We start from the raw sequence: 20525 nt of genomic DNA, 5'->3' as shown, positions 1-20525 counted from the left end.
TCGGAGCGGGCGGACGTGGGGGGGAGCGGAAAGGGCGGGAGGGCCCGGGAGCCTGGCGGGGGGGGTAACGGGGGTGCGGAAAAGCCGAGGAGGGGACTCGGTCCAGGGACTCGTTTGGGGACTGGAGACCGACGGGAACAGCGGCCCGGGACCCGCGCTGCTCCCACCATTCCCGAGCAGGTCAGAGCCAGAGCACCCTGTGACCCTGCCCGTTCCCGTACTCGTGACCCCCTCATCCCCCAAATGCACCAGGGCACCCCATATTCCACTCCTATGTTGCCTCCCCCCCAGGACCTCCATACGGTTACCTAGGCACCCACCCGCGTCCCTCTCCTCCCCGATCCCCCGCGCCAACCTGACTCTCCACCTGCCCCCCCCCTCCGTTTCTCCCCAGGCGCCCCATGGCCCGACCCCGCTGATTCCTTCACTCGGCCATGCTCCCGCGGCCCCTGCGGCTGCTTTGGGACACGAGTCCCCCCGGGGGAGTCGTGCTGAGCAGCTTCCGGAGCCGAGACCCCGAAGAGGGTGGGGGCCCAAGTGGCCAGGGCGTGGGCGGGGGGCAGGAGGAAGAGGAGGAGGAGGAAGAAGACGAGGTGAGACGCGGGTGGTGGGAAGTCGGGGAGGTATAAATTTCGGAGACTCTCCACCTTTTTCTGGTGTCTGTGTGTCCCTTCATCTCTTTCCCTCAGCCTCAGTAATTTCCGCGCCTCTTGCTGGGTGGCTGCCTGTCTCCCCGCTGCGGGGAGTCCCGGAATTTCTGTGGTTCTCTGTGGCAGTGTGACTCAGGACCTGCCCGCAGGAACCTTCCCTGTTACTGCCAGAGCGTCTGGCTCTCTGTCCTGAGGGTCTCAGGCTCTACCTGCTTATGCCAGAGTGTGCCTGCCTCTTTGGGCATTGTGTCTTGGTCCCTGTCTCCCTCCTTGTTTTTGTTTGGCGGGGAGGGGTTTGTTTCCACAGTAACCGACTCCTCTGACTCTGGGATTGGGAGGGAACCCTTCGATTTTGTGACCCCTCCCCCTCTCCTGCTGGGCAATGAGTGGAGGCGGGAAGCCCAGGTTCTCCGACTTTGGAGGAAAGATCCCAGATTGAGTGTGTGTGGGGGGGTAACCAGCTTTCCTCCGGGACTAATGGTGGTGGCCAGAAGCAGGATTCGGGGCCTCAGGAGGGGCCAGAAATTGGATTCGGGGCCCCAAGGCCCTGGACTCCTGGGTCCAGAGACTGGGTGAGGGCAGGGTGACTGGCAGGGCTGGTTTTTCGGGATCGGTTGGGGGAGGGGCTGGGGCCACGTGACTCTGAGTCTGCGCCCCCCCCCTCCCCCCCAATCATCCCAACTTCCCCTTCTCCTTCCTGTACTGGGATTTGAGCCGCCACCTCGAGGGGGTCTCCAGCATTGAGGGACCAGGGGGAAGGGGGCTAAGGGGAAGGACTATCTCTTAGGGCTCGGTCAGTTCCTGCGGGGGAGGGGGGGAGGGCGGAGCTTGCGGCTGTGCCTGTGACTGAGGTTCCAGCTTCTCAAGGTCTCTGCCTCTGGCTTTCTGCCTCTCTCGCTTCCCCTTGCACCTTGCTTCTGTGCTGTGTTGGGGTTCAGCTCTGGGGGGAAAGGGCCACAGCGGTCTCCAGGCCCAGGGTTCGTGCATCCCACCCACCTCCCCACTGCCACCCCCTCGACTCCACCGGGCCCTGAGGCGGCTTGGGGGGGGCTGTCTGGGCCCCAGTGGGGGAGACCTGGGGTCACCAGCCCCCCCCACCCCTCGCACTCGCTGGTACTGTCCCCCGCCACCACAGGTGAGGGGTACAGAGGGAGGAGTAGGGCCTGGGGGTGAGGGCTGGGGCCTGTGGGGGGTGGTGTGGGATTGTCTGACTTCCCCTTCCTTGCTCCTCCAGGCCCCTGTGTCTGTCTGGGATGAGGAGGAGGATGGTGCCATCTTTACTGTCACAAGCCGCCAGTATCGGCCTCTTGATCCCCTGGTGAGATCCTGACTTTGGCTTCTCACCTCTGACCCATCATCACCACCCAGCCCCCTTTCCTCTGGCCAACTTTTTGGCCAGAGTGCTAAGTTGGAGGTCTAGAGACCTGGACTCTGCCATGTGACTTAGATCAAGTCTTTTGCCCTCTCTGAATCTCATATGACGAGCCTGGACCATCTCCTAGGTCTGGGATTTTCCCCAGAGATCTAGGGGAAAAGGTGAAAAAAGGGTCAGTAATTGTCCTTCTGTCTCCAACAGGCCCCAACGCCTCCCCCGCGTTCCTCTCGAAGGCTCCGAGCTGGCACTCTGGAGGCCCTGGTCAGACACTTGCTGGATGCTCGGACATCAGGGGCTGACGTGACCTTCACATCAGCTTTCCTGGCCACCCACCGGGCCTTCACCTCCACGCCTGCCCTGCTAGGGCTTGTGGCTGACAGGTCAGGGTCATAAGGGACCAAGATGGTATCTGGCTTTCTAAAGCCGGAAAATCCCACCAAAGTAGTCAAAGCCACTGGGGGTTGGGAAAAAATGGGCAGATAGAATCTCTTCTTCCAGGCTGGAAGCTCTTGAATCTCATCCTACTGATGAACTAGAGAGGACAATAGGGTGAGTGACCCCGACTGTTAACCTCACAGTTCCCTCTGGCTGAGCTGCAGCTTGATACCTGACCCCTGGCTGCTTCCCCTTCTCCCAGGGTAGCCATCTCTGTCCTGTCAACCTGGCTGGCCTCTCACCCTGAGGATTTTGGCTCTGAGGTCAAGGGTCAGCTTGACCGGCTTGAGAGCTTCTTGCTTCGGACAGGGTATGCAGCAGGGGAGGGTGTTGGGGGGGGCAGCGCTGACCTCATCCGCAACCTCCGGTCCCGGGTGGACCCCCAGGCCCCAGACCTTCCTAAGTCCCTGGCCCTCCCCGGCGACCCCCCTGCTGACCCCACGGATGTCCTGGTGTTCCTCGCTGACCACTTGGCCGAACAGCTGACCCTGCTAGATGCGGTGAGACCCTGACCTCTGACCCCATCCCCCCCCTGCCCCCTTACTAACCTCTCCCTCACTCCAGATCCTTTCCTTGCTTCCAACCCTTCCTGATCCAGCTCCCAGCTTCCTCTGTCCACTCAGTTTTGACCTTTCTCCCTTTCCCCTTGATTGTTACCCTTCACACCCTGTGCCCCTTTGGTTCCTTGGCCACCTGAGATCCTCACACCTTTGATATTGGAAGGCTGACCTCGCCTGACTATGAACCTTAACCTCTGACTTCTGCCCTGCAGGAGCTGTTTCTCAATCTGGTCCCCTCTCAGTGCCTGGGGAGCCTGTGGGGTCATAGAGACCGGCCAGGACATTCCCACCTCTGCCCATCCGTCAGAGCTACTGTCACACAGTTCAACAAGGTGGCAGGGGCTGTGGTCAGCTCTGTCCTGGGGGCTACCTCAACTGGAGAGGGGCCTGGAGAGGTGACCATTCGGCCACTCCGTCCTCCCCAGAGGGCTCGGCTCCTGGAGAAGTGGATCCGTGTGGCAGAGGTAAGAGAGAGGCTTGGCCTCGTTGGGGACCCTGGTGTTGAGAGAGAGGTCCCAAAGCTCTGGCCTGCCTCTGTGACCCCCACAGGAGTGTCGTCTGCTCCGAAACTTCTCTTCGGTTTATGCTGTTGTGTCGGCCCTGCAGTCCAGCCCCATCCACAGGCTTCGAGCAGCCTGGGGGGAAGCAGCCAGGTGGGGAGGATGGGGCACCGGTCTGGAGCTGAGGGCTGGGAAGAGGCGTGGGGGTGAGCCTGGCCCATCCTCAAGGTTGCTGCCTTCCACCCCTCAGGGACAGCCTCAGAGTCTTCTCCAGCCTCTGCCAGATTTTCTCCGAGGAGGATAATTATTCCCAGAGCCGGGAGCTCCTCCTGCAGGTGAGGCCCTATTCCCTGGTGTTCCCAGCCACCCCTGCTCCCCATGCCACACGTGCCACACCTATATCTCCTTGTTCTGTCCCCTCCCTACCCCTGCCCAGGAGGCGAAGCTGCAGCCCTCTCTGGAGCCAAATTCCAAGAAGGCCCCGAGGTCTGGCTCCCGGGGTGGGGTGAGTGACCAGTTGGGGGGTGGTTGTGAAGGAGTAAGGAGTGTGTGGGGGGCAGCAGACTGAGGGATGTAGAGGGGAGGCATAGCGGGGTGGGGGAATTAAATTTGTCCTTCAAGACAATGGGATAGGAAAGTGCAGAGCAATGGAGAGCTCTCAGATCAGGGGCGGGGGGTCTAATCCTGACCTCTGACCTCAGGGTGTGGTCCCGTATCTTGGCACCTTCTTGAAGGACCTGGTGATGCTGGATGCAGCCTCCAAGGATGAGCTGGAGGTCGGTGGTGTGTGTGTTAATGTGTGCATTGTGATGAGGGAACAAATGGGCCTCAGGGCCAGACAGACCTTCCAGAAAGGTGCCGTGGGGTGTTAGCGCTTGAACTCCAGGGCTCGAGCCAGATTGCCAGAATTCTGGTTCTGTTACTTGGGCAAGTTGCTTGACTTCTTTGTGCCTAGTGATCGGTAAACAGGAAACCAGTGACAGTGTCTATGTCAGTCTGTTATTATGAGGATTAAGTGAATTAATGTTTGGCAAGTGCTTAGAACATGCCCTAAATGTAAGCATATGTAGCATTTGTTAAATAAACAAACATTGAGATCTTGGGCAAGTTCCTCATTCTCTCTGAGCCCTGATTTTCTCATCTATGAAATGGACACCCTTTCTACCTGTGACCATTCAATTTCAAGGGTAAAGTAGGGGGCTTAGGGCATGACGGAAGTGAGGGGGAGCCAGGGAAAGGACGGAGGAGTCAGAGGCCTAGTGAATGAAGTGTGTGTGAGTTGAATGTGGATGTGTGTGTACTTGGAAAGGGGTAGTCTCTCTGTGGCAGGGTTGGGCTTCACCCCATCCCCATTATTTTTGCAGAACGGATACATCAATTTTGACAAGCGGAGGAAGGTGAGGGGAGTGCATGGGCCGGATGCTAGACATCTCTAGTCATGTCCCAGGAAGGGGAGGGAGATGGGGAAAGTCGGGGGTCCCTGAGTTTTGGCTCCTGCAGACTGTGGGCTCCTTCCTAGGAGTTTGCTGTCCTTTCGGAACTGCAGCGGCTCCAGAACGAATGTCGTGGCTATGACCTCCGACCTGACCCTGATATTCAGCGGTGGCTACAGGGGCTCCGGCCACTGACAGAGGCCCAGAGGTGACTGGCTGGGCAAGGTTGGGACTCCAGGGCTGGGGTTGAGCGTGGGGATCGGTGTGTCACGTCCTGACTTCTGCCCATTTCCCCCTCTTCACAGCCATCGAGTGTCCTGTGAGGTGGAGCCACCTGGTACCAGTGACCCTCCTGCCCCACGGGTGCTTCGGCCAACACTGGTCATCTCACAGTGGACAGAGTGAGGGAGTCCGCGGGTAGGGGGGGTAGCATCTTGGGGAAGCTACTTGGGAGAAGAGCCCTTCTTCTTCTGACCCTCCCCGTCTCTTGCCACTCCAGGGTTCTGGGCTCTGTTGGAGGTCCCACCCCTCTTGTCTCCTGGGACCGGCCCAGCGTCGGGGGAGGTGACGTACCTGGAGCCCCTGCCCCTCTGCTGACGCGGCTGGCCCAGGTGAGCCCTGTTCCTGATCTCTGACCTCTGACTCAACACTGAACCTGCCCTTGTGAATGTTTCTTGCTTGACTTCTCTGCCTTCATGCCAGTCCCCCATGTTGTTTGTCCCCAGCACATGAAGTGGCCGTCTGTCTCATCTCTGGACTCTGCCCTGGAAAGCACTCCATCTTTGCACAGTCCGGCTGACCCCAGTCACCTCTCTCCCCCAGCGTCCTCTCCCAGGCCTTCTCGAGGTCACCGCCGCTCCGCCTCCTGTGGCTCCCCACTCAGTGGGGGTGCAGAGGGGGCCTCCAGGGGGACTGGATGTGGGGGAGGGGGGCCTGGGCCAGGGGCCTCTGATTGCCGAATCATCCGAGTTCAGATGGAGCTGGGGGAAGATGGTAGCGTCTACAAGAGCATTTTGGTGAGGAAGCTGTGGGCTGGGGGTAGGGGTGAAGGATGATGCTTTGTGGGGCTACAGGTGTTGTCTTACGTTTGAATAGCCAAGAAGAGGATGATTCTAGTTTTAATTCTGACCTTTGGTTATGGCAGCTGTTTTCTTATTTTTTTAAGTTTATTTATTTACCTTGAGAGGGACAGAGAGAGTGTGCGCACATAAGTGGGGAAGGGACAGAGGGAGGGAGGGAGAGAGGGAGAGAGAGAGGGCATCCCGAGCAGGCTCCATGCTGTCAGTGCGGAGCCCAGCTTGGGGCTTGATCTCAAGAGCCGTGAGATCATGACCTGAGCTGAAACCAGGAGTCGGATGCTTAACTGACTGAGTCACCCAGGCTCCCCAAGGTTATGGCAGCTGTTTTATTTTAAAGGCTACTTTGCATTAGCTGCTGCACCTTGAATTTTGGTGGCCATATTAGATTTTCAGAACCAACAGCAGTTTTTTCATAGGGAAGCAGCCCTATTTCACTGGACACCATGGAGTATAGGCTTGTGCGGTACAGGGAACCACCGTATAGGGGTTCCCTGTTCATTCTAAAGTGTTTGACACCGGTAACCATTTTTGGTTGGGATCAGTGGTTAGAACTGAAAGGCTAGAAAGAAGAGGTGATGGCCAATTTATTGTCCTTTTGGTCTCTGTCCTGCCAGGTGACAAGCCAGGACAAGGCTCCGAGTGTCATTAGTCGTGTCCTTAAAAAAAACAATCGTGATTCTGCAGTGGCTTCGGAGTATGAGCTAGTGCAGCTGCTACCAGGGGAGCGAGGTGAGAGGCCATGAAGGAAGTCCGATTTGGGCAGAGAGGGATGCCCAGCAGTGGGAAGGCGTCCACAACCAGGTGGTTGTGGGGGGAATGACCATGTTTGTTCTCGACACTCCCTCTCTGAACACACAGAGCTGACCATCCCACCCTCGGCTAACGTCTTCTACGCTATGGATGGAGCTTCGCACGATTTCCTCCTACGGCAGCGGCGAAGGCCCTCTCTTGCTACACTGGGTCTCACCAGCAGCCCCTCTGCCTCAGGAACTCCCCCAAGTGAGGGAGGAGGGGGTTCCTTTCCCAGGATCAAGGCCACAGGGAGGAAGATTGCCCGGGCACTGTTCTGAGGAGGAAGCCCTGCCGGCACAACAGAACTCATGGTGGCCATAGCAGATGTGGGTAGCCATCCTGAATGGTGGCAGTCATGTTGCACTGGGAAGAAACCCAGAAAGGTGGCCAACCACCCTGGGGCAGTGAAGTGCCACTGGTTTACCAGACAGCTGAGGGATTCAGCTTTGGGGGAACTGGTAATCTTGGTAACCAAGTTGGATACCTGTGTGTAGCTCCCTACTTTCCATGAATGCGGCACACAGCTAGTGGTAGAAAATGGAATCGGTTTCTGATTCCTGGCCACATGCTAGCATGCCAAGGGCCAAGGAAAGGCCTACAAGGAGGGAGAGAAGAAAAGCCTAGAGGCTCTGAGCCCTGGGGAGAGGGGATGGCAAGAAGTAGGTTCTAGTAGGAGTTCTTTTTCCTACTGTGGGTTTTCCTGTCACTGTGACAACACTAAGATAATAAACCAAAACACTACGTAAATTCTACTCCCTTGTCATTGCAGTGTGTATGGTCTAGCTGCTGGGAGTGGGGGTAGAGAGTTGGCTGAAGGTAGACGCCAAGTAACAAGAAGGAGGCCAGTGTTTTCTCCCCATTTCTATCCCATTGCTGAAAGTGAGGTGTTGGTGAAAACGGTTTCCTCACAAGTTTTTGTGAGGAAATTGCTCCCCAGCAACCCCTCCACCCCAGTCCTTTTATTTGCTTTTAAGTTTTTCTCTGCAGTTGTCACAGACCCATGTCAAGTACCACCCACCCAATTAAAGTGATCCATATGAAGGACAACCCCCGGTTGAAAATTTGTAAGAAACAATTTTAGGACAAAGAAAAAGAAGAACAACTCTGTGGATACTGTCTAAACTTGGAGCATTCCATGTTGGGATTTCAAATCCGTCTAAGCTACATTCAAACACATTCCAGAAAGAGACTGATGAGAGATGCCAGGGCTATTTGGAAGATGGCAAGAAATCATAGCAAGGAGGGTCACCACATTTCACCCTGCGGTCTGTTTAGATTACTGTGAGTCCGGCAATTGAACTGACATTCCCAACAACTGTTGTCATGCAAATGCCCTTCCCGTGTTTCTTAAAGGGGTTTGCCACCCAAGATAAGGGAGAATTCAGCGTTGCACATATAGGCAAGAAGTAGGTTTGAGACATTTCAGATTTTACTCTCAAGAAAGAAGAAAGGATTACTCTGCCACAGAGAGATTCCAGTTACAAGAATTTGGGACCTGAGGGAGTAATATAGGTGGTGTATATATAAAGTGAAAGGGGCCCGGGGGACGGATGGGAGACAATTATGACAGAAGTGGCTGGTCAGAAAACAGCCAGGTGTTTTCACATTTTATTAGCTACAGTATAGACCCTAGAGCTGCCTCATTCCCTCCCCTCCCCCTCCCCCCACCACGGGGTCAGGCCTTCCCAGAAGCGCCTGCCTTGGCTGCCTGGGCCCGCTGGAACTCCTGCTGCAGCTGAGCCAGGGTCTCCCTCTGTTGCTCTGACTGCCTTTCGAGGTCGCGGAGCTGTGATTCATATCGCTTACTGAAGAGAGGCAAGAGAGACAAGCAAATAAGGAGAAATTAATGGGACTTACTAAGGAAGGTGATGAAAGCAAGGAAGCGATTGATGGGGAGGAACTTTGAGATCTGGGGGAGGGTTTGGAGGAACTGGACAACCGGGGGGAGAGGGGTACTCTGGAGCTACACTATAATGGTTTTGGAACACCTCTCCCCCAGCCCTGTCGGGTGCATTGCAGGCTGGTGGAAGAAAGACTCACATTTCAGCTGTGATATAGTCCAGCCTCTTCCCCACTGTGGCGCGAGCCTCTCCCAGCTCCTGTTTGACCAGCACAGGACCCAGAAGTTTAAAGACCACGTTGGACCCATCTAGTAGGGCCAGTTCCTGGTGGAGGGATGGGACATAAATGATCAATCACTGCCAGTATAGGTCCCTCCTCGCCCCCCCCCCCCCCCGCCCCGCAAATCCCTCTCTCACCTCCTTCACAATATTATTTTCTGTTAGTTGCGCCTCAAGCTTCTGCCGCCCTGACATGGATTTACTCAAGTCTGGGGGTTGGGGGGGAAAGGTTTGATTAGCAACATCAAATGTGCCGCCTGACCCCAATGCTGGAGAGAACAAAATGGAGCTGAGGAAGTAGGCAAGGACGGGTCGGCTGGTCAGTGGGTGGGGAAGAGCATTGAGATGGGGGAAGGAGCTGCCCGCAGGGACTCGGGCAGAAACATTATCTTGGTTTGGCTCTGGACTGTGAGTGAAGGGACTGGGCCGAGGCCACACCGACCCTGCTCCCTTACCCTTCTGAAGCTGCTGATATTTCTCCACTTCTCCCTGTAGCTTCTTCTGGATTAGCTCAGCCATGGCGGGGACGAAGGCCTGCGGGGAGCGGGAGAGGGGCGCAGGGTCTCACTCTGGGAGGTACTCAAGCTCCCCTTTCTGGCCTGGCCTGCGGAAATGACAGCACTGTTGAGAGACACCCTCCCGGGGCACCGCAGCCTCTCCCCGTCCCGCAGAGCCACTCTATCCCGGTCCCAGGGGGAGGCGGCTGAGGCTAAGACCCCCAAACCCCTCAACCGTAACCCAGCCCTACTCACGTTCTCCCTTCACTATTACTAAACCTGGAAGTAAACAAAGGATGCTGGGAAAAGAGGGTGCCGGAAGTTGTCCTCCTACGCATGTCGGGAACTGTAGTTTGGGCAGGTTTAATGAATGGTATTCCGCAAAAAAAGACTGGACTCGGGAAGGTTTAGGCAAAATGGGGAAACGAAGCCGGAAAGAGAAACTGTATTGTTTCTTGGGCCCCAGCCTCAGACTACCTTTCATTCATTACTCGGGCATAAACTGCTGCTCCAGATGGCTGGGCCAACGCCAGCCCCGCCCCTCAAGAGAGAGAGAGCGCGCGCGCGCGAGAGTGCGCGCGCAAGAGCCCTCATTTAAGATGGCGCTTAGAAGGCTTCAGATCTGGTACGGCGCTGATTGGATGAGGGCCGGCCGACTTCCGGGAGTTTCCAAGCCGACTGTGGGACAGCTGAGAGGAGTTTTGCACGTGGATCGTCGTTCGGGTGGGCTAGATGGAGACAGTCCCCAAACCGAGCAGAGATGTCCCGCCCAAGAAGAACAGACTTCAGGCCAAGAAGAAGGTAGAGACCTCCCTGGGGTGGAAGAGAAGTTTTTAGCTGTGGGGTCGCGGGGGGCGGGACGCGGCGCGGGCTGCGGAGTGTTAAGAGCTCCTGCTCTGCCCGTAGAAACCCCGGAGGTACTGGGAGGAAGAAACCACTCTGACCGCTGCCGGAGCTTCTCCGGGGCCCCCTGGTAACAAGAAAAGGAATCGTGAGCTCCGCCACCAGAGGCCAAAGAACACTAACATCCCAAAAAAGTCTCGGTTCTCCAGAAAGCTTCAGCTTCCGAAGAAACCCCGAGAGCGGAGGAATCCGGAGCCTCAGCGGAGTTTGTCCGGGGTGAGCCTGGGACCTGATAAGGTGGTGGGGCAAGTCGCCTTGTACTTTACGCGTGCGAGGGTTGAGGGTCAGCCGTAGCCTGTCTTCTAATTATTACCTCCTTCCCCAGGCCCAGGATCCATTTCCAGGCCCTGCCCCCGTCCCTGTGGAGGTGGCTCAGAAGTTCTGTCGCATTGACAAATCCAAAAAGGTGAGGACCAGCCAGAGAGTGGGGAAGGGTTGCAGCCCGAGAGTATATGAGTGGGGATGGAGGGGGGCTGTGTGGCTCTCGCGGAATCCTACATAATGTCTAGTTCTTCTCTCACCTCTCCACCACCAACGATATTATAGCTGCCGCATTCGAAATCCAAAACCCGAAGCCGACTTGAAGTGGCTGAAGCTGAGGAACAGGAAATAAGCATTAAAGCTGCTCGCTCTGAGCTGCTTCTGGCTGAGGAACCCGGGTAAGTGGACTCTCGTGTGGGCCTCCCCAGGCCCTGCTTTATGGTCCCTTATCATTTTCACGCTGGTACACCCACTTCATATTAGGAAGTTTTACTGCTAATACTCACTCCTAGGTTTCTGGAAGGGGAGGATGGGGAGGACACGGCAAAGATACGCCAGGTGGACATTGTGGAGGCTGTGGATATTGCAAGTGCAGCCAAGGTGAGTCTGAGATTGGAAAAGGGGCTACTGGCTACATTGGTGGTGCAGAGCAAGACGGAAGTGGGGACTACAAGAGGGAATTATTGAAAGGAGCCAGTTATTTCTTGACTTTCTCTCTCTCTCTCTCTCTCTCTCTCTCTCTTCCCCCCCCCTTTTTTTAATGATATTCCCTTTCCTAGCACTTTGATTTGAACTTGCGGCAGTTTGGACCCTACAGACTGAATTACTCCCGAACTGGAAGGTAAGGCTGGATGTCAGTGACTCTTGAACTAGGATATGGTTGCATCTCCTTAAACACTTCAGCCATGTTCACCTCAGCCAGGCCAGTGTATGTTTAGGCCGATGATGTGGGGGGGGGGGGGGGGCGGTCCTGTGATTTGCTTGCATGTGAGGTTGAGCATGTAAAATGTCTCATTGGAGAGGAGGGGCTGGTGTGGGGCATACCTCAGATGGTCTGAGTCACGGTGCTTCCCTGGACTGACACTGCCTGTTCCCCACCTCTAACAGACACCTGGCTTTTGGAGGGCGCCGGGGTCATGTGGCCACCCTTGACTGGGTAACAAAGAGGCTCATGTGCGAGATCAACGTCATGGAGGCAGTGCGGGACATCCGGTCAGTGGGGGAGGCGAGGCATCCCATTCTCGATTGAATGACAGTCCCTTGACCCCATCCCACTGAACCACTCTTGCCTTCCTCCCAGGTTTCTGCATTCAGAGGCACTATTTGCCGTCGCTCAGAATCGTTGGCTTCACATCTATGACAACCAGGGCATCGAGCTCCACTGTATCCGCCGCTGTGACCGTGTCACGCGGCTTGAGTTCCTGCCTTTTCACTTCCTTCTGGCCACGGCCGTGAGTGGCAACGGAACACGGGGACTGGGCGGCAGCCCTTGAGAAGACTGCTTCTTCTCTGGGATCCCACTAGAAGGACAGAGGGCAATCAGGACTCATTCTGATCTCTCTCTTTCTCTCAGTCAGAGACAGGGTTTCTGACCTACCTGGATGTGTCAGTGGGAAAGATCGTGGCAGCTCTGAATGCTCGGGCTGGACGGCTGGATGTCATGACTAAGAACCCTTACAATGCCGTTATCCATCTCGGACACAGCAACGGTTGGTCTCTAGCTGAGCTTTGACTCTTTGATCATCCTGACCTGCTTTGCTTCTATATTTGCACTTTGCACATCCCTTTAGATAGCCCCTATTCCTCTCTCTTGATACCTGTTGGCCTTGAGACCCCATCTTTCCCAGGTATAATCCCCTTAGCGCCTGTTGATAACTTCAGCTCCTCTTCTCTCACATCCAGGGACTGTGTCCTTATGGAGTCCAGCCATGAAGGAGCCACTGGCAAAGATTCTCTGTCATCGTGGAGGGGTCCGGGCTGTGGCAGTAGATTCTACAGGCACGTAAGTCACTTGTTTGGTCATGAGGTGCTGGGGAGGTCGCCGCTGGGTAGAAGAGTATAGAAAGCAGTATGCCTTTAGGAGCATAGACTTGCAGTCAAGCTGCCCAGATTTAAATCCTAGCCACTGACGGGCCACGTAAGCATGGGCACACTCCATAACCTCTGTGTGCCACACACTCTTTCATCACCCCAAGAGTGGGGATGAGTATCTAGCTCAAGCGGCAGGAAGCTTTTTCTGTAAAGAGCCAAATAGAAAGACTTTAGGTTTTGCTAGCCGAGAGGGAAATTCGAGCATGTTATGTAGGTACTTAAGAGAAAACAAAGCGTCACAAATTTTTAGGCAATAAAACTTAGAATATAATAATTGAATATAGCATTTTTGTAATACAGGTCTGATGGGAAGAACTGGATTCCTCTTTTTGAGGATAACATTTTGCTCAGTTAAGGTTAAAAGTTACAGTATTCTAAATCATCAAACTCATTTGCAAATGCTTGTTAGCATTGATCTGGGAAGAGATTTTACCTATTTGTCTTTGAAAACCTCTTTCACACAGATCGTGAGATAGGTGGCGCTTGAAAAGTCCAGTTATAATGGTGTCCTTGTGAGTTGTGGTGTGCCCACAGTGGTGCAGAGATGAGATGCCATATGTGGTGTTGGTGTTGACCTCTCTCCTGTGCTCTTGTGGTGCAGAAGCAGCCCCAGAAGAAGCCAATGAAAGCGTGTGGTTGTGCTCCAGTAAAACTTACTTTGCAGACACTGAAATTTGAATCTCCTGTAACTTTCACCTGTTTCAAAAGATTTTTTATTTTTTCCTACTACTTAAAAACGTAAAAACCATTTGGAGCTCCAGGGCTGTACAGAAGCAGGTGATGGGCTGGATTTGTTTGGTGCATGGGCTGTAGTTTGCCAAGCCCTGGGCTTAGTTCATAGGCTGTCACGGGCGGCCCGTGTCAACACGAGTTAAAGCCTGTAGGGTTTAGCGTGGTGCCCAGGGAGTACGGAGCACTGGCTTTCACCACTGGCATCCTTGAAGATGATCGTTCTCTTGAGTTCTGGCTGGTGATGTGAGGGGTAGGAGTAGGGGGCCTGCTTCGAATTGCTGCCTCTCCTGAGAGTTTGCAGCTGCCCAGCTGTGCTGTCTGATGCGTACATATGTGCGGACCTGGTGTACTGTTTTCCGCATGAGTTCCCTCTAATGGGATCAGTGGATGTTCCTCTTAATTCCTTTCATTGTCAGGCACTCACTGGGCACCTGCTGCGGACTAGGCTCTGTGCTGAGGTTCTGGGGGTACAAGGGTGAATGGGCTGTTGAGCCTGTCATGGGGCAGTATTCTACTTTATGTTCAGAAACGGGACTGTGGTTGACGGAAACGATTAGCCAGGAGACACACTTAGTTCCTACTAAGTTGTCTTCTGTTGCCCCAGATTTAATGTGTCCATCGCGGGATAGGTCACCCCACTCCCCAGAGTTCCTCCAGGCTTGCTCCTTTTCTGCCACACTTTCCAGTCACCCAGAATTTGACTGGACACCTCCAGCTAGCTCCATTGCCCTGTGATCTTCAGCCATCAGTAAGGGCAGGAACCAAATTGCTGTTGATTGGGTGCTTTCTGGGTGCCCAGGCTCTACTGCTTGTTTTGGTGGCATCCTTTCATTACTGCCCATGCTCCCCTTTGAGGTCCTGGCTGCTTTCCCCTCAAGGGCCTCTCTGAGGTCCATTTCTGTCCATTCTTGCTGCCTCCTATTGAACACATGTGATATTCACAGACACTTTCCAGCCTCTGATTGTTCCTCCTGCTGGCAAGTCCCGGGTGCTGCTGGCAGACTAATCTGCTTTCCTTCTTTTACACTGCTGCTCAGGAATCTTGTACATGAAATGTGAACTCCATCACTTTATTTTCAAATGGTTTCAAAGAAAGTCTGTAAAAAAAAAGGGGGGGGGGTGCCACCTAGGTGGTTCAGTCACTAAGCGTCTGACCCTAGCTCAGGTCATGATCTCACAATTTGCAAGTTCGAGCCCCGCATCAGGGTCTGTGCTGACAGCTCAGACCCTGGAGCCTGCTTTGGATTCTGTGTCTCTGTCTCTCTCTGCCCCTCCAGTTGCATGCTTGCATGCTCTCTCAAAAATAAACGTTAAAAAAAAATTTTTTTTTTTTTTTTAAGTCTGGAAAAGGAATAGCCCAGTAGTCCCCAACTTATAAAAACTTTCCAGATGCTCAGACCCCCTTGCCCTCCCGTAGTTGTACCTTAGGGGCCGAGAGATATGCTTCAAACCATTTTTACTCTGTATTTGTGCCAGTTTGGCTTTAGGAGAATGCTTTCTGTGGGCCATTGAACCTATGTTGTCGTTTGCCTTCCCTAGACTGCTTTGGTCAGCTGCTGCTGTGCCCGAGGCCTAATCATGTAGTTTCCTGAGATTTGGTCAACACCTTGAGTACAGCTCTGGTCCTTGATCTTGGCCCAACTCTGCTTATCTCTGGTCCTTCTCAAGAGCACCTCAGATAAGCCACAGGGGCTCAAGATGAGGCTTACTGGCTTCCTCGAGGCATTCTGGAAGCTGGCATTAGGACTGGATGGGATTCTTAGAACTAGACTGTTTTCTGCAGGGTTAGTAGCATGGTAGTATAGCCTGGATGCCCTCTGGTCAGTGGGCTGGTATTTGTGCAGGGGATCCCAAAGGCAGGTATGTGTGGGGAGAGAAGCCAGTATGTTCCCTTGAATTGTGGGTTGACTGAAGGGTGTGACCTGTGTCCCAGGAGCCCTCCGTAATTCCTGGTTTGCATTGATGGTCTTTCCATCTGATGCAGCTGGGGTCCTGATTGTCTTGTGAGGAGAAGTGTCCAGCTGGGCCTCTATTCAGCCCCATCACTAGGCTAGTCCCTTTCATAGGAGTCCTTTGGTACCCTCTTCTTTGGCTCACAGCCAAGGCTAAAAAGAGAGTCTGTGGCCCCTTAGCAAACTTACATACCCTGGCCTGGCTGGTCGCCCTTTAGCCTCCCTCTCTGAGGAACATCATGAACATAGAAACTCCAACCTTGGAAAACAAACTATAGTGCACGATTCCTTGAGAGGATTGCCCTCCCTTTTTCCAGGGAAAGGGGGGGTGGGGCAGGGCCTCCTAGCTTATTACTTCATTACTTCCTAAGGTTTCCTCAGGTCCTCACAATCTTCCAGTTGTGGTCTGTCATTGCTGGAGAGCAGTGCTGGGGACTCTGGGTCCTCAGTCTGAGTTTAAAGAGCCCCTGCTGTTTGTCCCCTTGTGATCCTCCTGACATTTCCCACTGATCCCAAAAACAGACCTCTGCTTCCATTTCACCATCTCCACACTCTGATATTAATTCATTTGTACTTGCTATGTTTCTTGAGAATGACCTAGAACAGCCCCTAGAGGTCCTCCCTGATCACTGCTGTTGATCCTTCTCTTTGCTGAGCCACTGTACTCCCTGTGGGTACAGTGGAACATCTCATTTAGGTACAGATGGGTGTGTGCACTGTCCCTTTGATTAAGACAGCAGACACTAATGGGGCGCTTGGGTGGCCCAGTTAAGTGTCTGACTTTAACTCAGGTCATGATGGTCTGTGAGGTTGAGCCCCGCATTGGGCTCTGTGCTGACAGCTCAGAACTTGGAGCCTGCTTAGGATTCTGTCTCCCTCTCTCTGCCCCTCCCCCCTCACATTCTGTCTCTCAAAAATGAATAAACGTTAAAATATTAAAAGAAAAAAAGAGGGAGAAGAGACACTAAAGAGACAGGCTGGACTTGAATTCTAGCTCTACCATTCACTCTTACTTGATTATCTTCCTCTGAGCTTCAGTTTCCTCATCTGTAAAAGGGAAATAAAAATTGTTTCTCCCCACCGAGACTTTATGCTTGCACTTGGCTATAGACCTGCATAGTAAGCCCACACTGCAGATTAATTGACCTCCCCGTCTCTACCAGGTACATGGCCACCTCTGGCCTGGACCACCAGCTGAAGATCTTTGATTTACGAGGGACGTTCCAGCCTCTGAGTGCTCGGACCCTGCCCCAGGGAGCAGGGCACCTGGTCTTTTCCCAGCGGGGACTGCTGGCTGCAGGCATGGGTGACGTGGTCAACATATGGGCGGGGCAGGGCAAGGCCAGCCTGCCCTCCCTGGAGCAGCCTTACCTCACCCACCGGCTCTCAGGCCACGTGCATGGCCTTCACTTCTGCCCCTTTGAAGATGTGCTGGGGGTGGGGCACACTGGGGGCATCACCAGCATGCTGGTACCTGGTGAGTGGACCAGAGGATGGGGTCCAGTGAATGAACTCTGGATGGAAGTGTGGGTTGGCTTGTGATAGCCAGGAGCAAAAGGGCTTGGTTGGGCTGGAGCGGCTGGACTTGGTTCTGTTTATAGCTCCATGCTTCTCCCTCTTTCTAGGGGCTGCTGAGCCCAACTTTGACGGCCTGGAGAGTAATCCTTACAGGAGCCAAAAGCAGCGCCAGGAGTGGGAGGTGAAGGCCCTGCTGGAGAAGGTGAGCACGTACCTGCATGTGGTTTGGGCTGGGGGTAGGAAAAGCTCCCCATGGCCCCAGGGGTCTTGGGAAGAGTGGGATTCAGCAGCTCCCTGGCTTCTGTCCCTCTTTGGATCATCCTCCTGTGGCTCCTATGGTTCCTTACCCATTCCTGTCCCTCCGTGACACCTCCAGGTACCTGCAGAGCTCATTTGTCTGGACCCACGAGCCCTGGCAGAGGTTGATGTCATCTCTTTGGAGCAAGAAAAGAAGGAGCGGATAGAGAGGCTGGTATGAATCAGGCCCAAGTGCCCAGGCCCTTCCCCCCTTCACAGCCTCCCCCGTGCCATGTCCCCAGAAGTACGGCACAGCACATGGTACTGCCACGGTTCCTGGTCTCTGAGGCTCTTATGGATTTTACCCTTGTCTCCTCTCTTAGGGCTACGACCCCGAGGCCAAGGCTCCTTTCCAGCCAAAGCCAAAGCAGAAGGGCCGCAGTTCTACAGCAAGTCTGGTGAAGAGGAAGAGGAAGGTCATGGATGAGGAGCACCGGGTAAATGATCACTGGGGGGCTGGACCAGGCATCCCGTGGGCCTCTGTCCTTGCCAGCCTGCCACTTCTCACCTTGCCGCCCTCTCACCACCCAGGATAAAGTCCGACAGAGCCTTGAGCAGCAGCCGCAGAAGCAAGAGAAGAAGGCCAAGCCCACGAGGGCCCGACCATCTGCCCTGGACAGATTTCTGCGCTGAGCCGTGCCCAAGGATGGCCTGAGAGCAACACTTTCCCCCACGACTGCCCGTGGGGAAATGACCCTATTCCTTAGAATAAGGAGGGGGCAGTATGCCCCTTCCCCAGCTGGGTAGGGACAGCTGGCTCCTGGGCTGGGTTGGGATTAAAGAAGAAAGTGGGGTTTTTTTGGATAATGTGTCTAGATCATTCTCAGGACCTGTTCCCTTCCCTGTGCCCAGCATGGGACTACTCTAGGATCTGAGGGGTCACGGTGTCCTGCTTCTACCCCCACCTCATATCTCATCACTATAGCCTTAGCCTTGTTCTTTAGGGCCCTTCCTCCTCTCTTTCCCATGTCCCTGGAGAGGTCCTTCCCATCCAGCATGGTCTGGCAGCCTCCAGGCTCCCCGGGTATATGTTCTTGGACTCCTGGTGACGACCACGCTGTACTCGAAGAGGTAGAGAGACAAGTTTATTGAGGAGCTTGTGCCCCTCTCCTGTGGCTGGAGAGAACAACCCCAGCATTGTTTTGCTCTTCCTGGTGACCATCTTTGGGGCTGGCAGGCCAGGCCCCTCGATTTCTCTATCTTCAGTGATAGACTGAGCATCTGATAGCGGAAAGTGGCCATCTGTAGCCAGCTAGGGCCCCTGCCGTGGGCCTGAGCGAGAGACGGCTGTGAGGGGTGCTGGCTAGACCCTGAGCTCCTCACTCTGCTGTGGCCCCAGACACTGTCAGCTGTGAAGCCAGGCTATTACCCGACACCGCAGGATGCCCAAGACTCCCTGGAGCCAGGAGCAGAAGGGTGCAGTCTTTTCTCCCTCAGAGCCTCCCACTAGCTTCCAGGCCTCCTGCATCTTCCAGGGGTCCAACCTGTGGGATGTCAGCAGGAATTTCCCATAGCAGCACCGGTCCAGGGGGTAGTGGGTGGCTCCAGCCAGCTTGACACAATGGGTTGGGGTGAGGCCTCCTCGTCGGGCACTTACCCCCACAAAGACATCTTCCAGTGGTAGAGGGGGTGCCCGGCTGGCCACTTTCAGGATGAGCTGCACGGCAGAAGCTGACAGCACATACCCTGTGCCAGAGGCATAGGGTGGAAAGGGGCCCCAGGTGGGAGGCCACTGCTCCTCTGATACCTGGTGTTTGCTCCCTGGTGTCCGAGAGGGGTGCACCCGCCAGTGCACACGGCCCAGGTACAAAAGAGGCATTGGCTGGCCCCTGAAGATGGACCTTTCTTCCCACTCTTCATCTTCAAACTTATTCTCTCTTGGAGGCTCCATGCTTTTCTCCCATTGTTCCCAACGGCCCCCTCGCCGAACCAGCTCCGATACCAGTTCAGGGACGTTGACAAACACGTCATCATCCGTCTTGAGGATGTAGCGGGCCATGGAGCAATGTTTGTATGCCCAACTCAGCCCGATGAGAGTCTTGAGAGTAAGGTTCCGGTAAGAGTCCCGGAAAGCCGCCTGCAAGATGTCTCCCCGAGTCGCTGCCTCTCGTGCCAGGTCGATCTCGTGGGATTCCCTGGTGGGATGTCGCAAACTTGGCTCTCCCAGCAGAAAGAGTGTCTGCACCCTGAGCCCTCGGGCTTCGCGCAGCCCGCCCCACGAAGCCCGAATGGCGTCTCTTTGGTTCAAGTTCTCTGGGGCCGTGCACACCAGTATGAGCAGGAAGGGTGGGGCGCCGGGACCCCCACATGCCTCCTCATTGGGGATCAGGAGGCGGGGCAGGGCCAGGGGCGGCCCTGGGGACGCCGGCGCCGGGAGCAGGGAGGCCAGTGAGAGGCTCAGCAGCTCCTCCCCGATGCCTGAGGGCCCGAAAAGGGTCCAAATAATCACCAGCATCAGGGCAGCAAGGAGAAGGCGCCGGAAGAGGCTGAGGGGCATGGTGTGGCGTAATCAGAAGGGACCTAGAGGGAAAGATGGGGGCGGTTAGAGTGCGGAAGCCCCAGATCTCCGTGATCTGGGTCCGTAACCGGCCACGCCTGGGATGGAGCGCGCGGCCAGTACCGGCGCCGGGAGTGGAGTGGGGCGCCTAAGCCCAGGAGGCGGCGCGGCCGCGGGGGTTGTGGGGTAGCACAGCCGGAGCTGCGGGGAGGTTACCTTGTCGTCGGGGCCCCGCCGTCCCAAAGCTCGGCTCCATGGCGGGGTTTCGCCACAGCGCCAGTCGCCCCTCCTCCACCCGCGGTGGCGGCTGGGTCCCGCCCTCCTCCCTCGGAGAGTGTAGTGGCGCGTGCACACCGCCTTCCCGGAAGCGTAGAGGCAAGCGAAATACCGGTGGCGGGGCTTCTGTGCGACCGCGAATGGGATTCGGATCAGTGTGCCTCGTACGCAGAGGCGGGCGCGGGGCAGCCTACCAGCCGCGGCCTCCCTCCCCAAGTACGCAAGCGCCCCCTCGCTCTGCTGCGGAGCCCAGCTCTTCCGGGTCAGCGATTTATAGGGTTGCCTCGGTAGGGGAAGCTCACAACTCTCCGGGTCTCCGCGGGCCACTTCTTTTTTTCCTTAAGAAACCTAGGTTTGGTCAAGACCTATGGTACTCACACTTGCCACACCGCCCCACGCGCTAACCCGAGAGCCTTGGTTGTCTTGAAATTGGCTTAGGCTCCCCCTCTAGGCCGAGTGTTTTCTCTACCTCACACCTTAGGTGGGAACCCAAGAGGGTGCGCCACCTCTGGTAGGACGGGGAGTAGCAACGCCATTGCTTTACCCTAGACCCAGGG

General features: G+C 55.4%; 4 protein-coding genes and 1 long non-coding RNA gene across 8 annotated transcripts; 2 read left to right on the top strand and 3 right to left on the bottom strand.

Moving 5' to 3' along the window:
* The first annotated feature begins 68 nt into the window (after positions 1–68).
* On the top strand, positions 69–7576 carry RGL2 (ral guanine nucleotide dissociation stimulator like 2). Its single transcript, XM_043591132.1, has 18 exons — positions 69–180; positions 395–593; positions 1885–1968; positions 2227–2405; positions 2524–2574; positions 2663–2960; positions 3233–3484; positions 3570–3673; positions 3771–3855; positions 3957–4025; positions 4222–4296; positions 4885–4917; positions 5040–5161; positions 5259–5354; positions 5453–5564; positions 5679–5969; positions 6647–6761; positions 6891–7576. Exons 2-18 carry the CDS (start codon positions 435–437, stop codon positions 7100–7102), a joined length of 2337 nt encoding a protein of 778 aa, XP_043447067.1. The 5' UTR covers positions 69–180; positions 395–434; the 3' UTR covers positions 7103–7576.
* A 655-nt stretch (positions 7577–8231) lies between these two features.
* PFDN6 (prefoldin subunit 6) lies at positions 8232–10031 on the bottom strand. 4 transcript variants are annotated; one of them, XM_043591144.1, is made up of 5 exons: positions 9919–10031; positions 9400–9548; positions 9083–9153; positions 8865–8989; positions 8232–8629 (listed from the first exon to the last, which is right to left on the bottom strand). In XM_043591144.1, the coding sequence occupies exons 2-5, from the start codon at positions 9461–9463 to the stop codon at positions 8500–8502; spliced, it is 390 nt and encodes a 129-aa protein (XP_043447079.1). In that variant the 5' UTR covers positions 9464–9548; positions 9919–10031; the 3' UTR covers positions 8232–8499. The 4 variants fall into 4 exon arrangements, with proteins under 4 accessions (XP_043447079.1, XP_043447078.1, XP_043447077.1 ...); XM_043591143.1 differs by lacking the exon at positions 9919–10031 and adding an exon at positions 9697–9912 and having other exon boundaries at positions 9400–9478; XM_043591142.1 differs by lacking the exon at positions 9919–10031 and adding an exon at positions 9697–9910.
* Positions 10032–10038: 7 nt separating this feature from the next.
* On the top strand, positions 10039–17999 carry WDR46 (WD repeat domain 46). Its single transcript, XM_043591135.1, has 15 exons — positions 10039–10242; positions 10348–10560; positions 10670–10750; positions 10891–11003; positions 11118–11205; positions 11385–11446; positions 11713–11817; positions 11906–12056; positions 12179–12314; positions 12508–12607; positions 16544–16857; positions 17006–17100; positions 17275–17370; positions 17519–17632; positions 17727–17999. Exons 1-15 carry the CDS (start codon positions 10174–10176, stop codon positions 17826–17828), a joined length of 1839 nt encoding a protein of 612 aa, XP_043447070.1. The 5' UTR covers positions 10039–10173; the 3' UTR covers positions 17829–17999.
* LOC122489401 lies at positions 12940–16545 on the bottom strand. Its single transcript, XR_006298900.1, has 2 exons — positions 16381–16545; positions 12940–14525 (listed from the first exon to the last, which is right to left on the bottom strand). It is a non-coding gene; the product is annotated as an uncharacterized LOC122489401 (long non-coding RNA).
* Positions 18000–18265: 266 nt separating the features above from the next.
* B3GALT4 (beta-1,3-galactosyltransferase 4) lies at positions 18266–20186 on the bottom strand. Its single transcript, XM_043591139.1, has 2 exons — positions 19909–20186; positions 18266–19715 (listed from the first exon to the last, which is right to left on the bottom strand). The coding sequence occupies exon 2, from the start codon at positions 19690–19692 to the stop codon at positions 18541–18543; it is 1152 nt and encodes a 383-aa protein (XP_043447074.1). The 5' UTR covers positions 19693–19715; positions 19909–20186; the 3' UTR covers positions 18266–18540.
* Between the last annotated feature and the right edge of the window lie 339 nt (positions 20187–20525).

The sequence above is a fragment of the Prionailurus bengalensis genome, chromosome B2 (genome assembly GCF_016509475.1).
Source record: "Prionailurus bengalensis isolate Pbe53 chromosome B2, Fcat_Pben_1.1_paternal_pri, whole genome shotgun sequence".
In the NCBI taxonomy this organism is placed as follows: Eukaryota; Metazoa; Chordata; class Mammalia; order Carnivora; family Felidae; genus Prionailurus; species Prionailurus bengalensis.
The sequence above is the reverse complement of the archived record's forward strand: the minus strand, read 5'-3'. Positions and strand labels throughout refer to the sequence as shown.

Excerpts from the sequence above, each read along its gene's own strand:
- B3GALT4 (XM_043591139.1), bottom strand. The coding sequence starts at position 19,692 with ATGCCCCTCAGCCTCTTCCGGCGCCTTCTCCTTGCTGCCCTGATGCTG.
- RGL2 (XM_043591132.1), top strand. The coding sequence starts at position 435 with ATGCTCCCGCGGCCCCTGCGGCTGCTTTGGGACACGAGTCCCCCCGGG. Across the intron at positions 3,674-3,770 it reads GCCTGGGGGGAAGCAGCCAG|GGACAGCCTCAGAGTCTTCT; the intron begins GTGGGGAGGATG and ends TCCACCCCTCAG. Across the intron at positions 6,762-6,890 it reads GCTGCTACCAGGGGAGCGAG|AGCTGACCATCCCACCCTCG; the intron begins GTGAGAGGCCAT and ends CTGAACACACAG.
- WDR46 (XM_043591135.1), top strand. The coding sequence starts at position 10,174 with ATGGAGACAGTCCCCAAACCGAGCAGAGATGTCCCGCCCAAGAAGAAC. Across the intron at positions 11,206-11,384 it reads ATATTGCAAGTGCAGCCAAG|CACTTTGATTTGAACTTGCG; the intron begins GTGAGTCTGAGA and ends TCCCTTTCCTAG. Across the intron at positions 17,101-17,274 it reads TGAAGGCCCTGCTGGAGAAG|GTACCTGCAGAGCTCATTTG; the intron begins GTGAGCACGTAC and ends TGACACCTCCAG.
- PFDN6 (XM_043591144.1), bottom strand. The coding sequence starts at position 9,463 with ATGGCTGAGCTAATCCAGAAGAAGCTACAGGGAGAAGTGGAGAAATAT. Across the intron at positions 9,154-9,399 it reads ATATCAGCAGCTTCAGAAGG|ACTTGAGTAAATCCATGTCA; the intron begins GTAAGGGAGCAG and ends CCCAACCCCCAG. Across the intron at positions 8,990-9,082 it reads AAAATAATATTGTGAAGGAG|GAACTGGCCCTACTAGATGG; the intron begins GTGAGAGAGGGA and ends TCCCTCCACCAG.